Here is a 17,500-nt window from a genome sequence, read left to right as displayed (position 1 = left end):
CCCCACTGACAAGAAAGAATTTGGAGGAGGGCATCACTATTTTACAGACAGAAACAAACCACACACGCCTTCATATCCTAGAAGCCTTATACATAAAAGATAAAAACCCCACGATGAACAGACAGACTCCGGATCCATTTACTATTCCCACATCAAAAGACATCGAGGTGACCTTACGGATCAGCCGCTAGGCCTGGGGGCGGAGCTTAGTGTTCCTGCCTCCTGATTGGTCAACCGGATCAGCACACAAGTGTCTGTGATCTGTGTATTGTGTATTTAAGATAATTTCCCACACACTGTACTCATTAGCACTGAAGATGCCTAACAGTTAGGCGAAAGCTCTGCATAAAATTAGAAAAGATAATTCCGATGCCTTTACTTATACCTCCAATGCTATTTGGTCAGGTAATTAAAGAACTTAGCACGACTCAGCGCGCCAGCATTAGAAAAGTCGAGAATGTCAGCAAAAAACTCGTGAACGCAGAAGCTGCTGCAAATTTTAATGATATGTATACACACACACACACACACACACACACACACACACACACACACACACACACATATATATATATATATATAATATATATATATATATATATATATATATAATATATATATATTTGAATGGTAAGAATGGAAAGACGATTGGGAACAAGAGACTTTATTCCTGACCGGTTTCGCCTCTGAGAAGCCTCAAAGACGAAACCGGTCAGAAATATATTCTCTTGTTCCCAATCGTGTCTTTCCATTTTTACCATTCAAACACCTATCATTAGGTCACGATATATATATGTATATATATACATATATACATATATATATACATATATATACATATATATACATATACTGTTTATATATGCACACACACACACACACACACACACACACACATATATATATATATATATGTACATATATATACATATATATGTATACATATATATATATATATATATCTAAATATACGTATATATATGCGCATATATGTATGTATACATATATATCTACATCTCTACATACATATATATATAGTATACACACAAATTTCCATCACAAATTGTACAGACCTAGACAAACTACGTGATTTACATGAAGTGATGCTTGGTCAACAAATGTTTAAACATAATGGTATCAAGATCATTCATAACAACATATAGTCAGACCAGTTAATGCATCTTAGAACGCGACCCACCTCGTGAGCAAGATTCTTACCGGTCGATACCCCTGTGTATCCCTCCATCATCCTGTAACGTCCGACTAAACGAAGCCTATAAATCGCGCCACATTGTTTGAAGCTTAGACTTAGGGTCTGTACTCACGTGAGCAGTGGGAGGGTTCGTCAGCGCCATCGGAGCAGTCAGCTTCCCCGTCGCAGTATTGGTCGGAGGCCATGCACGTCCCATCACCACACTCAACCTCCCCCAGGCCACAGACACTCCTCACTCGCCTGCTCCTCCTCGACACTGTCGGCGTCGAGTACGAGAGGTTCGCGTAGGAGGTGACGAAGGAGACGGAGTGGGACGGGAAGCTTCTGATGGGGTCGTACTTGAAGTAGTGGTTCATTTCGCGGGTCGGAGCGCCGCTGGTGGCTAAGGTCATGAGATCGTCTTGTACCGTCTTGTCTTCGTCGTCGTCGTCGTCGTCGAAGTCTGAGTCTTGTTCTTGGTGGTGGTGGAGGTGGTGGTGGTGGTGTTGGTGGTGGAGGAGGAGGTGGTGTTGTTCGTGGTCTAGAGGGTGGTTCGCGAAGTCGGTCTTCGTCGTCTCCCTCACCCATCCCCACACGCCCTGCGTACCTTCGTCGTCGACTTGCGCGGCTGCGGCGCTGTTCCAGTGGTCTATGACCTCCTCTTGAGACAAGTCTTGGGTTCGTTGGTCAAACGGGGCGTGGGTCTGGAGACCCCGGACTTCTCCGGAGACCAGAACGGCCGTGGCGAAGAACAAGAACGCGAGGCTGGGGATCCTTCCGGGAAACTTCGAGGAGGAGGAAGAGTGCGGGCGAGAGAAGTTCGTCGTGAACGCCGCAGGGTAAGTGATCCTGGGGCGAGACGGTGGTGTCGTCTCAAGGTGGGACGATGGAGAGCGAGACCGGGACTCAGAGCAAGACGACTTCGGATAAGACGACTTTGGGCTAGACGACTTCGAGCTAGACGACTTTGGGCAAGACGACTTCGTATTAGACGTCCTCGGGTTTGACGACTTCGGGCTAGACGACTTCGGACTAGACGATTTCGGGCAAGACGACTTCGGGCTAGACAATTTCGGGCTAGACGACTCCGGGCAAGATGACTTTGGTCTAGACGACCTCGGGCAAGGCTTAGGACCAGATGACTTCGATGTCGGTAACGTCGAGTACGTCGGTTCTTCAGGTTGCACGTCCTCGTCACTTGAGTAGTGCATTAGCGAGTATAATGTCTTCACCAAGGACGACCTCAAGCACAGAGAAGCCACGTACGCCAGACACGATAAGAAGATGACCCAGTACGGAAAGGTCAGAGAGCATGAGAACGAGGTGGAAGAGGAGGAGGAGGAGGAGGAGGAGGAGGAGGAGGAGGAGGAGGAGGAGGAGGAGGAGGAGGAGGAGGAGGAGGAGGAGGAAGGGGAATCGTTGGAGGAGTATGAGTACGTGGTGGTGGAGGACGAAGAACAGGAGGAAGAAGAGGAGGAGGAGATAGTGGAGGAAGAGTTTGACCAATAAAATGTAACCTTTCTTGATCTTTCGCCTCGACTTTTGACATTTGCAGCCGTGTTGGGTCGGAGTCTCACATTGTTAAACCTTAATGTTTTTGGCAAATTGCCTTTAGTGCGAATGGAGAGTGAAGTTGATGAGAGGTAAGAGGAAGAAGAAGAATAGGAGGCACATGAAACAGGCGCATGAGGAGGAGGAGGAGGAGGAGGAGGAGGAGGAGGAGGAGGAGGAGGAGGAGGAGAGACCCAACAGGATCCTAAGGATTCTTCCGGCGGTGGCGAAGAACACGTCACTGCTGAAGATCTCCTCGAAGTCTTCAGGTGAGGCCCGAAGTCTCCTACTACGGTTCTCTGGCCTCGACAGAAGTCTTTGCAGCACCTATGCAACACATCCCCTTCAACCAACGCCGTCACCGCCTCCGCGACCGTCGCCGCCTCCCTCTCCTTTTCCTCCTCCCCCTCGTCCCCTCCGTCAGCAGGAAGGTGGGGGGTTAGCGGGTGAGGAGAAAGACGACCTGACGGCGGTCGAAGTGATGGCGGAGGCGATGATGCCGAAGTCGGAACAAGACGCGTAGAAAGATCAAGGGAATCGTTCTCAGGAGTTAATCTGGCGTCTCCGCTCCCCCACCCAATCCCTCCGCCAGGAGAGCAATACCATGGCGCTACTTCGGCAGTTAGTTTCTGGCGTCGTTGGGTCTCGTGGGATAGCGAAGTACCTGAAGGACAATGGGAACCAGTTGGAGAATCCTGGGGTGGATTGACAACAGGCAAGGAGAGGTCATCATAGTAGGACTCGAAACTTACTATATAAATCTTATTTGATAGAGTGTTGGACAGAGGAAGGACTTGAGACAGGGAAGACGATGGCGAGGAAGTAGAGGGAAGAGGAAGAGAAGGAAGAGGAAGAGGAGAAAGAGGGAGAGAAGTACTAGAAGGCGTGTCGGATATATGAACACGTTCACTCCTTTGTATATGATTTTCTATACAAAGCTTCTTTCGCTTTTCCCCAAACGAAGTTTCTTTGTCTAGCCCAGGTTTGTTTGGAGTTATGGTATGCCGGGCTCTCCTGCCACTGAAGAGGAGTTGAGCTTGAGCAGGAGAACGGGGAAGAATGGAGTTGGAGTTGAAGGTGGAGGTGGAGGTGAAGAGGAGAGAAAGGGGCAGATGTGAATTGGAAGCACGAAGTAGTATCGCTGTTTTGGGGGCAAGGCTGTTGTTGTTGCTGCTGCTGTTGCTGTTGCTGTTGTTGTTATTTGTTGCTTTGCCCGGATTTCTCGAACGGCTGCTCCCTTCCCGAACTCCCGACTCAAAGTTCGACCTCGCCTCCTCCTGCACATCTACTTTCGCCAGTGTTTTAATCTTCTCGTTTGAACTCGCGAGCGCCTTGAGGCGAGCCGGAGAAGCTGACGGCAGGGAATCCTGCAGAGGAGGTGCAGGAGGAGTGGGAGGAGCAGGTGTGGTTGTTGTGATACCATGAGGAGGAGGGGACGTATCAGCCCGCTTCCTGAGCCAAGAATCCTCCTGATCCTCAGGGTCGTCTCCTGTAGGACAACCGGGTTTGGCCGAGGAGGCCTTGCCGTCAGGGACGTGAGCTCCGAGTACGTGCACATGAGAAGGAAAGTAGATTTCGGAAGGGGTGAATAAGGCCGAGCAGCCGGAGGCTCCCGCAGAAGGCGACGACGGAGACTGTACCAAGGAAGAGGGAAGTGGTTGGAAAGAGAGAGGAGTTTCAGAGTTGCGTGTGTTGAATTTGTTGCCGGCGTGTGAAGACAGGACTGCGCGGGTAGGTCCTCGGCCTTCCTGAGTACGGAACGTCTTCGCCGCTGACGAAGGCAGTGAAGGATGAACGTGAGTAGGCCACTTCCGAGTACCCAGTCCGTGAAGAGTCCGTGTAGGCAAGTTCTGTGTAAGCCAGTTGGGTGTAAGAGGCGATATTGGATGGGGAGGAAGCAGAAGAGGAGGAGGAGGAGGTGGTGGAAGAAGAGGAGGAGGAGGTGGAAGAAGAAGAGGAGGAGGAAGAAGAGGAGGGCTTATTCTTTCCCTCTCTCCTATTATTGCTTTTGTTCCCTGCGTCTCCTCTTCGGAAAGAGATGCAATTGTTGCGGTTAGCGAGGCCCTTGTGTTTATCCCTGTCCTTGGTCGGAGGTCTGATGAGATTAATGATATTCCTCCCGGCGTCGTTCTGTCCGCAACTGTTCTTCTTGTTCTCGTCGTTCTTGTTCGAACTGCAGATATAGGAGAACCTCCCTCCTTTGGCGACGTCCTTCGCCCGCGGATCCTTGTACCTCCCTTGATCCTTCTGCCGGGCCTCCCCCTTCCGGATGACGAGGTCAAGGATCTTCCGACTCTCGAGACCGCCGGACCTCTGGGAACTATTCTTCTTGTTCTTGCAGCCGAAGAGATTGTCTCCTTCAAGAGCACAAGTCTCGCTGATGATCCGGTTCTTCTGCTTGATGATCTCGACGAGTTGCCGTCCTTTCCAGCTGGTCCAAGCACTGCCCCTCTTCGCCCAGGACCGGAAGTTCCTCCCGCAGGAGGCGTCGGCGTTGGTGTGGGCGCTGCTGCTCCTTGGCTTCCCTTCCCTGGCGCCGTGGGGGTCCAGCTGAAGGTCGCCCTCCTGAGGACCGAAGCTCCGTTGGAGGTCGAACGGACCACAGACCCAGATAGTCGAACTGGTTCCCGAACTATCCAAAGTGACGAGACTCGACCTAGGTCGGCTCTCCTTGTCTCTGCACTCACTGTTGTTGTTGTTGTTGTTGCTCCCACTCGCCCTGCTGTTGTTCCTGCCACTCCTGCTGCTGTTGTCGCTGTTGCTGCTGTGGTTGTTGTTGTTGTTGTTGTTACTGTTGTTCTTGTTCTTGTTGCTGCTGCTTTCGTTCCTGTCGCCACCGAGGCTTCCCCATCCGCCTCTCCCGCACTCATGCCTCACGCGTCTCATCTGGAACGAAGAGGAGGCAACAGGTGAGATGTGGAAGACGAGATGCTGTGGAAACAAGGGAAACGGGAACCGGGAGGGGGAGGAGAGAGAGGGGGGAGGGCGGAGGTGGAAGGAGGAGAAGGGGAAGGAGAGGGAGGGGAAGGAAGGGGGAGGGGAAGGAGGGGGAGGGGATGGAGAGGAGGAAGGGGAAGGAGAGGAGGAGGGAGCAGGAGCGGAGAGTGGGAGGATGGGGAGGAGAGGAGAAGGGGAGGAGGGGGAGGACGAAGAACAGGGGAATATGAAAGAGAGGGGGAGGTGAAGGAGAGGGGGAGGTGAAAGAGAGGGGGAGGTGAAGGAGAGGGGGAGGTGGAGGAAAGAGGAGGGGGAAGGAGAGGTGGAAGGAGAGGGGGAAGGAGAGGTGGAAGGAGAGGGGGAAGAGGAAGGAGAGGGGAAGATGGGGAGGGAAGGAGGGGGAAGGAGGAGGGGAAAGAGGGGAGGGGGAAGGGGAAGGTAGGGAGGGGGAAGGGAAGGAGGGGAGGGGGAGGGGAAGGTGGGGAGGGGAAGGAAGGGAGGGGGGTAGGGGAAGCAGGGAGAGGGGGAGTAAATTATTACATACAAAATAGAATAACATTTATATGTACCGCCATCGTAAGATAATTATAACAATGGTGTTTATAATAATTGCAGATATTGATTCAGTTTGAATTAAAACTATTTCAATCAGTATTAATTAAAATCATGCAAGTTCATACTGCAAGGTTGATTATATTAAGCATACCATCATATATATACCATATGTATACCGTATACCATCGTATACCATTTATAAGGATTATGTTATAAAGCCTGGCGATGTTATGTTTTTGTAGGTCAAAGCTCGGAATATCTATAAATCTTGAAAAATCTTGGGACGGATAATGTTCAAGTGTGTGAGTTTGTTCTGGTTACCGAAGAAAAAAGACATTACAAAAAAAAAAAAAAAAAAAAAATGAATAGATAAATTTATAGAAAAATATATAAAAAATCCATTGATGAGATTAGAAACTGACTATTGATCAGATGCAGAGCCTCCTCCCACCTCTCGAGAATCTTCGAGATTTCTCGAGAATCTTCGAGATTTCTCGAGATAACGAGAATTGAAATTTGCGCAAAAGGATGGCGTGCGGACGTAACATATGTAATCAGAATAGAATGATTCATTCTTGCATACAAAGGTATTTTGATGATTATGATGATGAGTACGTGTGTGTGTGCGCGTTCTTGTGTGTGTGTACGTTCTTTTGTGTGTGTGTGTGTGTGTGTGTGTGTGTGTGTGTGTGTGTGTGTGTGTGTGTGTGTGTGTGTGTGTGTGTGTGTGTTCTTGTGTGTGTGTGTGTGTGTGTGTGCGTTCTTGTGTGTGTGTGTGTGTGTGTGTGTGTGTGTGTGTGTGTGTGTGTGTGTGTGTGTGTGTGTGTGTGTGTGTGTGTGTGTGTGTGTGTGTGCTCGCGTGCTTGTGTATATGTGTGTTTGTATGTGTTATAATCTAAGCAAGTATTATCATTTATGTTTTACCTTACAAATTATCATCATCTATGTTTGCTTATCATTTATCATTATCTGTTTATTTGTTTCATTTGTTTATATATATATATATATATATATATATATATATATATATATATATATATATATATATTTGTTTATAGTTTATACATCTATTTCTTATTGTACTTTTATCGCTTCCAACCTAGTTATGAACCAAAAGGTCCCTTGTTGGCATGATCTTCCTTTGTAGTACTTTGTGTGTAGGTATATATATATATATATATATATATATATATATATATATATATTTATATATATATTATATATATATATATATATATATATATATATATATATGTATGTGTGTGTGTGTGTGTGTGTGTGTGTGTGTGTGTGTGTGTGTGTGTGTGTGTGTGTCTTTAGCGTCAAGTTAAATAGTACACGATCCTGAACAATATAAATCAAAGTCAGAGTGAAGAAGAGACATTGAGAATAAAGTTCTGTGCTAAGGACTGATCACCTACATCAAATAGTAAAAAAGAAAAAAATGGAGCGGGGATGTAAAAGGGGGAATCAAACAATTTGATTTAAATAAAAAAAAATCTTTAATCAGGAAAGGACTTCGAAAATAAGCGAAATGCAACAAGGACTAGATTTGGTGCCAAATGATTTTTTTTTTTTTTTTTTTTTTTTTTTTTTTTTTTTAAGAATTTGATGCGGAGAGGGAAATCAGTCCTTCCCTGAAGAATGAAACAATGATTTGGCCTCAATCGGTTTTTGTCCATAAGAGGAAGACCCATTAAAATCACCCTAACACTCTTTGACGTCTTTGACAATTCTCGTTGCCGTCAGAAAAATTTATTCAGCCGAGGGGGATGGGGAGAAGAGGTCTCGTTCGAGCCTTCAAAGTTTGAGTCTCAAATAGCCGCAGACTCTCCTAGAGAAGTGAATCTTGGTCAGTTTACATTAGCAACGCAAGAAGATCAAGTTAAAGACTATACCGCCGTCTATAGATAAACTCTTTTTGTCACGCAAATTAACTCAGTTAAGGTGGTGGCTGGAAAGGGGAAGGGGGTCAGAGGCCTTCAACGAAGAGGTACGCATCCCCTTCCAGACACCTTCTTTTCGTAATTTGTTTTCCAGAAGGTGGGGGTGGGGTCGCCGTACTGAAGAGGGTCTGGAAAGCTCGTGAAACACCCAGGTGCGTCTTTTCACATCAGGGGACTCGGAAACTATGCAAACGAGATTACAGGCGACGCGAAGACGGCCCTCTGCGTGGTGATTGGCTGGCGAAGGTGAGGTCAAGGGTCACAGTGCCTACGTCATGTCGTCGTCGTGGATGGAAGGGGAGGAAATCACCGTTACTTTACTACAAATTGATGTTTTTTTTTTTATTCATCTTTTGTTAAATTATCTACATGTTTTTTTTTTTTTTGCTTTTTACCGTACTTTGAATTTAGTATATAAAAAAGAGACAGAGAGAGAGAGACAGAGAGACACAGAGAGAGAGAGAGAGAGAGAGAGAGAGAGAGAGAGAGAGAGAGAGAGAGAGAGAGAGAGAGAGAGAGAGAGAGAGAGAGAGAGAGAGAGAGAGAGAGAGAGAGAGAGAGAGAGAGAGAGAGAGAGAGAGAATGGAAAGGGAAAAAATGAGTGTGGCAGTAGAACGAGTAGTCAAGTATATACTTTGAATTCAGTAGATAAAAAAGAAACACAGAGAGGGAGGGAGAGAGAGAGAGAGAGAGAGAGAGAGAGAGAGAGAGAGAGAGAGAGAGAGAGAGAGAGAGAGAGAGAGAGAGAGAGAGAGAGAGAGAGAGAGAGAGAGAGAATGGAAAGGGAATAGGTGAGTGTGGCATTAAAACAAGTAGTCAAGAAAGGAGTGCATACAAGAAAAAGGGAGCAAAGGCAGGACAAAAAATATTCAAAACAAAGTGCTTTGGACAAATGCATTCAATGCATGAGTAGCATACGCCGGGAAGCGCTGAATAATTTAGCAGAAAATGTCACCTTTGCCCTATGTGCTTTGGGGGTTGTTGGGGCAAGTGGCAGTCACTGCTGGGGATCGGAGAGAAGTGCGGGATTCGAACCCACAACAAAGCGAATGCGAGACCAGCACGCTACCGTTGACGCCACGAGTAAAAAAAAATTACGATAAAAATGTCGATAAAATGCAAACTAACAGCCCGTTGTACAAGACAAGTAAATGTGCCATGGTACACAACAACCAAGGGCAGACCACTAAGGCAACCAACATCAAAATAAAGAACTCTTCTTCCCAAATCACTTACAAAGGCCCCCGATCCAATGTCGCTTCACAAAGGTTTAATAAAAGCCAAGTCAAAAGGTTACTTAGAAAAATTCAAAACAGCGTTCAATAGACAATCACTTCCGTAAATGACAATACAAAGGAAGCTACCAAGGGTGTTTGATGGACAGGACGGACCAGAAAGAAGACGGGAAGGAGGACGGAGAGGACAAGGAGGAGGACAGGACTGAGGACGGGAAGGAGGACAGAGAGGACGAGAAGGAAGGACGGGGAGGACGAGGAAGGAGCACGAGGAAGGAGCACGAGGAAGGAGGACGAGAAGGAGGACAGGGAGCAGGACGGGAAGGGGGACATGGAGCAGGATGGAAAAGAGGACGGAAAAGATGACGGGAAGGAGGATGAAAGGACAGAAAGGAGGACGAAAGGACAGAAAAGAGGACGCAGAGGATAGAAAGGAGGGCGAGGAAGGAGGACGGAAAGGAGGACAGGAAGCAGGACGGAAAAGAGGACGGGAAGGAGGATGAAAGGACAGAAAGGAGGACGAAAGGACAGAAAAGAGGACGCGGAGGATAGAAAGGAGGACGAGGAAGGAGGACGAGGAAGGAAAGCGGGAAGGAGGACGAGGAGGACAGAAAAGAGGACGGGGAACAGGACGGAAAAGAGGACGGAAAGGAGGACGAATGGACAGAAAGGAGGACAAAGGGACAGAAAGGAGGACACGGAGGATAGAAAGGAGGACGGAGAGAATAGAAAGGAGGACGAGGAGGACAGAAAGGAGGATGGCAAGGAGAGAAAGGAGTAAAGGAAGGACGGGAAGGACAGAAAGGAGTAAGGAAAGAACAGGAAGGCCCAGGAAGGCTCAGAAAGGACAGAAAACTCGGTAAGGACCTGGAAGGGCAGGAACAAAAGCATTTGACGAAGGAATTTGTATGCCCCAACTTCATCAGGCGAAGTATGTTTGTATTATAAAACCTCTTTCACCCTCCTAGGAGGTCAATTGGCGTCGCCGGTTTCCATGACAACGAGCCATTTAACAAATTACCTCATCTCCAGAACAGAATCTAATCCACTTTAGGCCAAAGGCCTCTATAAACGCTTGATGATGGCTATCGTCTCTTGATTTTATTCAAGCGAGAGGTCTATACAGATTACAAGCCAGTTCACTTAAAATTGTGGACACCAATTACAAGCCAATTCAATTAAAATCGTGGACACTAATTACAGGCCAATTCACTTAAAATTGTGGACACCAATTACAAGCCAATTCACTTAAAATTGTGGACACCAATTACATGCCAATTCATTTAAAATTGTGAACACCAATTACAAGCCAATTCAACTAAAATTGTGGACACCAATTACAAGCCAATTCACTTAAAATTGTGGACACCAATTACAAGCCAATTCACTTAAAATTGTGGACACCAATTACAAGCCAATTCACTTAAAATTGTTGACACCAATTACATGCCAATTCACTTAACACTGTGGACACCAATTACTAGTCAATTCACTTATAATTGCGGCCACTGATAACTTCCATCTGATTGATGCCATGCGGTTTTATTCAGCTCAACAGGGACCTCAGGACAAGACCAGACTAACATTTCACCCTGGTGAGGTCCTTGGGCGTTTTTATTCTGGCTAAACTACGGAGGATTTAATTCAGCTGAGGAGGAAGTCAGAGGAGACAACAGGGATGATCTTCAATCGATACCAATGTTAGTCCTTCATCTACTCATCTGCTGATTGAAGTCATCTGTTCCCAACCAGAAGGAAGACTTTCAAGGTCACCAGTGTGCCCAGAAGGCTCAATCCCTTTAAATAAGGGACAGTCCCTCTGCAAATGTGTTAATATTCCCTTCAATTAAGGGACAGTCCCTCTGCAAATGTGTTAATATTCCCTTCAATTAAGGAACCGTTCCTCTGGAAATGTGTTAATATTCCCTTCGATTAAGGGACAGTCCCTCTGGAAATGTGTTAATATTCCCTTCAATTAAGGGACAGTCCCTCTGGAAATGTGTTAATATTCCCTTCAGTTAAGGGACAGTATCTCTTCAAATATGTTAATTTTCCTTTCAAAAAAGGGTTACAAAGGCGGAGCATGCCGACAGGCGACCTTTTGGTCCATATCTAGATCGGATGCGAAAAAAAAGATAAATAAATAATAATAACAATAACAATAATAATAATAATGATAATAATAATAGTAGTAGTAATGATAATACTAATAACAATAATAATGACGATTACGACGATGATAATGATAATAACAACAACAACAACAACAATTAAGGGACAGTCCTTCTGGAAAGTGTTAATATTCCCTTCCATTAAGGGACAGTCCCTCTTCAAATGTGTTGATATTCCCTTCAATTAAGGGACAGTTCTTCTGCAAATGTGTTAATATTCCCTTCCATTAAGGGACAGTCCCTCTGCAAATGTGTTAATATTCCCTTTAAATAAGGGACAGTCCCTCTGCAAATGTGTTAATATTCCCTTCAATTAAGGGACAGTCCCTCTGCAAATGTGTTAATATTCCCTTCAATTAAGGGACAGTATCTCTTCAAATATGTTAATATTCACTTCAATTAAGGAACAGTTCCTCTGGAAATGTGTTAATATTCCCTTCGATTAAGGGACAGTCCCTCTGGAAATGTGTTAATATTCCCTTCAGTAAAGAGCTGCGTCATTGTCCATAAGAATAGAAACGCTGGTAAACTTCAGCTTAGATCGTAATCAACCCTTTGATGAAGAGACAACCTCTGTGAATATATGAATACAACAATTCGACCTCAATTTTCGAATTGCCTTGAAAGCCCCCCCAAGACAGACAGACACACACACACACACACACACACACACACACACACACACACACACACACAGAGAGAGAGAGAGAGAGAGAGAGAGAGAGAGAGAGAGAGAGAGAGAGAGAGAGAGAGAGAGAGAGAGAGAGAGAGAGAGAGAGAGAGAGAGAGAGAGAGAGAGAGAGAGAGAGAGGAGAGAGAGAGGAGAGAGAGAGAGAGAGAGAGAGAGAGAGAGAGAGAGAGAAAGAGAGAAAGAGAGAGATAAAGACAACGACACGTTTTCTTTGTCCAATTGTCTTCGAGGTAAGATTGTCCGTCGAGTTTCTACGAAGACGTGGGTCTTGACCGTGAGCAGGTAATCTTCAAGATCCTTTTCTTCTTCTTCTTCTTCTTTTTTGAGCGAGATAACTATGGTGCTTGTTAAAAAGTCTTGCATCATTTGCGAAATAAAGTTGGCACATTTGTCATTGGCCGGAATACCAGTGAAACGTCTCCATCAAATTATTTCGAATTTTTTCCCAAGATGACCTTAAGAACATAAGAACTTAAGAATGAAGAAGGTTGTAAGAGACCATAAGGCTTATACGAGGTAGATAATTCGAACTGCCTTTGATGCGGTGACGTCTTCACAGTTCCCATTCTTTAAGAAATTACTCAAAAAATAATTAGAACAAAAAAGAAAATAAATGTAAGTAGATAAATCAGTCAATAAATAAACAAAAAAGGAAATAAATCAATGAAAAAACAAATAAATAAATAAATCAAGGAGAGACCACTTGTTGCCACCTCAATAATATAAAGAATAAAATAAAATAAAATGAAATAAAATAAAACTAAATAAAATCAATAAAGTAGGCCACCAAGTTGAAGGGCGAAAATTCTCCATTCCCTTCTTCTCATCTCCTCCCCCCGCTCCCCCTCCCCCTGACTCACCCCTTCCCCTCCCCCTTCCCCCCTCCAACTTCCAATCCTCCCTCCCTCCCCCTTCCCCCTCCCCTCCCGTCCCTCTTCCCCCTCCTTCCTTCCCCTTTCCCACCTTCCGTCCCTCTTCCCCCTCCCCCTCCCTCCCTTCCCCTTTCCCACCTCCCGTTCCTCTTCGCCCTCCCTCCCTTCCCCTTCCCCCTCCAACTTTCAACCCTCCCTCCCGCCCCCTTCCCCCTCCCCTCCCGTCCCTTTTCCCCCTCCCTCCCTCCCCTTTCCCACCTCCCGTCCAACTCCCCCCTCCCTCCCTCCCCCTCCCTACCCTCCTTCCCCACTCCCTCCCGCCCTCCTCCCCCCCTCCCCCTCGGTCGTCTCCTTCGGCTTCGGGAGGGGATCCCAATTTGGGATAAAATATAGTCGACGAAACAAATGGAACCAACTTATGTCATTTGTCACGGAGCGTTGCCCTCCGCGCCACCGCCACCGCCCGAGTCCATTGCGCTTCGAGCTCACGCCGGGACCGCGCGAGGGCCCGGGTTCCATTCCCAACGCGCACCGCTCGCTGTCACTGCCACGACATAAGGAAGAGAGAGTTGGGAATATTTGGGGATACAAGTAAGATGCGGAATATGTAGGAGGAAGGGAAGAAGAGGGAGGGAGAAAGAGGGAGGGGGGAGGAGGAGGGGGAGGAGGAGGAGAGGAGGGGGAGGAGGAGGAGAAGAGAGTTAAGAGAGAGGGACGAGAAAGAGGAGAGAGGGAGGAGAGAGAGAGGGAGGAGGGAGAGAGGGAGGAAATGAGGGAGGAGGTGTATTTGATGATGGTGTAGGGTGGTGAGCTGATTCAGGTAAGGGAGTGGAGGAGAGTGGGTGAGGAGGAAGAGGAGAGGAGGAGGAGGAGGAGGAGGAGGAAGGGATTCGAGACAGATGCAACAAGTGGACATTGCGCTTATGGAGAGGAGGTGGAGGTGGGAGAGGAGGAGGAAGAGGAGGACGAGGAGGGAGAGGAGGGGGAGGAGGGGGAGGAGGAGGGGGAGGAGGAGGGGGAGGAGGAGGGGGAGGAGGAGGGGGAGGAGGAGGGGGAGGAGGAGGAGGGTGAAGGCGCAAGATAGAGGACTGGGGAGAGAAGGAGGCTGGGAAAGTTTGTGGTGGAGGAGGTGGAGGAGGAGGAGGAGGAGGAGGAGGAGGAAGAGAGAGAGAGACAGAGAGAGAGAGAGAGAGAGAGAGAGAGAGAGAGAGAGAGAGAGAGAGAGAGAGAGAGAGAGAGAGAGAGAGAGAGAGAGAGAGAGAGAGAGAAATTAGTATTTAATTTTTAGGAGGCACAGAAAGCGATCAGTCGAGAGAAGGAGAAAGTATCAGAGACAATATAGAGAATGAATTACGACCGAGAGAAAACATCGATGAAAGGAGACAATATTGGCCAAGAGGAGAAGTGAGAAATATGAGAGAAATAGGAACCAAGTGATACACGAGAGTAAAGGAGGGAGAAGGAGATGAACACGACGATATTGCAAAAATCTCCAGGAAGGAAAGAGGGAGAGGGACGAAAGGGGGAATAAAGGAGGGAAGAAGGGAAAGGCAGAATAAACCGGATGTATAGACAGAGAACAAGATTAGGATGAGCGTGGAGAGGCAAAAAATCAATAGGAAAACGAAGAAAGGAAAATAGTAAAAATAAAAAGAAGTGAATATGTTTGAAGAAACACAAAGAAAAATATTAGGAAAACGAAGGAAAGATGGTGAAAAAAATATAAACGTAAATATATCTAAAAAATCAATAGGAAAACGAAGAAAGGGAAATAGTAAAAATAAAAAGTAAATATGTCTGAAGAAACAAAAAAAATATATTAGGAAAACGAAGAGAAGATTGTAAATAAAAAATAAAAAATATATATCTTAAAAATATCAGGCAAACGAAGAAGACAAAATAGTAAAATAAATAAATAAATAAAGAAAAGTAAATATATCTGAAGAAAAAAAAATATTAGGAAAACGAAGGAAAGATGGTAAAAAAATAAATAAAAGTAAATATATCTGAAAAATATTAGGCAAACAAATAAGACAAAATAGTAAGAAAAAATAAATAAAAGCAAATATATCCGAAGAAAAAAAGAAAAAAAAGAAAAACACGTAATAATGCCCAAACCATAAACGAGAATAAAAAAGAAGAAGAAATTAAACCAAATATAGAACAAATCTAGAAAACCCAAATAAGAGAAAATCAAAAGAGAACGAAAAAAAGAGAACGGAGAAGGGCCGAGGAGGGCAAATTGAAAATATGAATATTTAAACAAAACTAAAAGATAAACGCAAGCAAAAACAATTGCGAAAATTGATGAAAGGGGATCCGGAGTAAATGGGGGAGAGAGAGAGAGAGAGAACCAATAAAGGAAGAATACGAAGAAAGAGGAGAAAGAAGAGGCTAAAGAGAGCAGCAAGAGGTGAGGATTCCCTTTGATAAGGATGCAGAGACAACAATGCAAAGACGATAGATTAACAAAGGGGGACAAGGAGAAGAAATGAATCATCATAATGTTGGTATAAATGGTAGAATTGGGAGTGGTAGTAATAGTGGTGGTAGCAGTGTCGGTGGTAGTAGAGGTATGGGTGGTGGTGGTAGATGTAAGGGCAGTGGTAGTAGATGTATGGAGTTGTAGTGGTAAATATATGGGGTGGTAGTAGATGTAGGGGCAGTAATGGTAGATATAGAAGTGGTGGTGGTAGATGAAGGAGTGGTGGTGCTATACGTAGGGGAATTGTTGGTAGATGTGGTGGTGGTGGTAGATGTAGGGGCAGTGGTGGTGGTAGATGTAGGGGCAGTGGTGGTAGATGTGGTGGTTGTAGATGTAGGAGCAGTGGTGGTAGATGTAGGGACACTGGTGGTAGATGTGGGGGTAGTGGGGGTAGGTGTAAGGGTGGTGGTAGATGTAGGAGTGATGGTGGTAAGAGTGTTAGTGGTAGATGTAGGAATGGTAGTGGTAGACGTAGGAATGTTGGTAGATGTAGGAATGGTGGTGGTAGATGTAAGGCCACTGGTGGTAGATCTAGAGGCAGTGGTGGTATACATAGGGGCAGTGGTGGTAGATGTAGGGGAAGTAGTAGTAAATGTGGAAGTGGTGATGGAAAACGTAAGAGTGGTAGTGGTAGATGTAGGAATTGTGGTGGTAGACGTAGGAATGGTGGTAGATGTAGGAAAGGTGGTCGTAGATGTAGAGGTAGTGGTAGATATAGCGGCAGTGACGGTCGGTGTATGGGGTGGTGGTGGTAGATGTATGGGTAGTGGTGGTAGATGTAGAAGCGGTGATGGTAGATGTGGTGGTGGATGTAGGGGCCGTGGTGGTATATATATGGGTAGTGGTGGTAGATAAAGGAGTGATGGTAGATGTGACAGATGTAGGGGTAGTTGTGGTAAATGTAGAAGTATTGGTGGTAGATGTAGGGGCAGTGGTGGTATATGTAGAGGTATTGGTGGTAGATATATGAGTGGTGGTGATAGCTGTAGGGGCAATGTTGGTATAGAGTGTGGTATAATGGTGTATAGGGTAATGGTGATAGTGAATTATGTAACCACGAACGAGAAGAAAAAACACAACCAAGACAAGAATACAAGAATAGATAAAGAAAAAAAAAAAGAAAATTAGAAAACGAGAAATAGCATGGACAAGAAGAAACGAGAAGACGGTAAGAAGGATAAGAGGGATTAGAAAATCGAGAAGGAGGAAACAGAAGAGGACAAGAAGACATAAAAGGAAGAGGACGGGCAGCCCAATAAGACGAAGAAAACGACGAAGAAAGAAAAGGAAAACAAGATGAGGAGGAAATCAAGCCTGAAAATGGAAAGCAAAGAAAAAGAAAACAGAGTAGATGAGAAGGTGGAAGTAAAGAGGAAGGGGGAGAAAGAAAGCGAAAGCGAGGAGGAGGAGGGAGAAAAGGAGGAAGAGGAGGAGGAGGGAAAGAGGGAGGAGGAGGAAGAGGAGGAGGGGGGGAGGAGGAAGAGGAGGAGGGGAGGAGAAGGAAGAATGGGTGGAGGAAGTAGAGGAGAAGGAAGAGAAGGTGGGGGAAGAGAAGGAGGAGGATGTGGAGGAGGAATAAGAGAAAGAGGAAAAAGAGGAGGAGAAGGAAGAGGATGATAGAAGAGATGCAGGAGAAAGAGGAAGAGGAAGAGGAGGGAGAGAAGGAGAAAGAGAAGGAGGAGGAGGGAGAGGATGAGGAAGAGAAGGAGGAGGAGGAGAAGGAAGAATGGGTGGAGGAGGTAGAGGAGAAGGAAGAGGAGGAAGAGGATGTGGAGGAATAAGAGGAGGAAAAGGAGGAGGAGAAGGAAGAGGATGATAGAAGAGATGCAGGAGAAAGAGGAAGAGGAGGAGGAAGAGAAAGTGGA

The 17,500-nt window shown here is 45.9% G+C and overlaps 1 protein-coding gene across 4 annotated transcripts in view; it reads right to left on the bottom strand.

Annotated features, from left to right (window-relative positions):
* LOC143040695 (uncharacterized) overlaps positions 1 to 17,500 on the bottom strand; it is a 1,057,191-nt gene that overhangs the window by 464,646 nt on the left and 575,045 nt on the right. For 3 of the 4 annotated variants that reach the window (XM_076212011.1, XM_076212014.1, XM_076212013.1), the window contains one exon: positions 1,326 to 5,629. In XM_076212011.1, the coding sequence (XP_076068126.1) occupies positions 1,326 to 5,613 (4,288 nt within the window). In that variant the 5' untranslated portion in view covers positions 5,614 to 5,629. The remainder of the gene's footprint in view (positions 1 to 1,325; positions 5,630 to 17,500) is intronic. The other variant, XM_076212015.1, reaches the window with a different exon arrangement.

The sequence above is a fragment of the Oratosquilla oratoria genome, chromosome 29, assembly GCF_046742065.1.
Source record: "Oratosquilla oratoria isolate Oo_2021 chromosome 29, ASM4674206v1, whole genome shotgun sequence".
In the NCBI taxonomy this organism is placed as follows: domain Eukaryota; kingdom Metazoa; phylum Arthropoda; class Malacostraca; order Stomatopoda; family Squillidae; genus Oratosquilla; species Oratosquilla oratoria.
The sequence above is the reverse complement of the archived record's forward strand: the minus strand, read 5'-3'. Positions and strand labels throughout refer to the sequence as shown.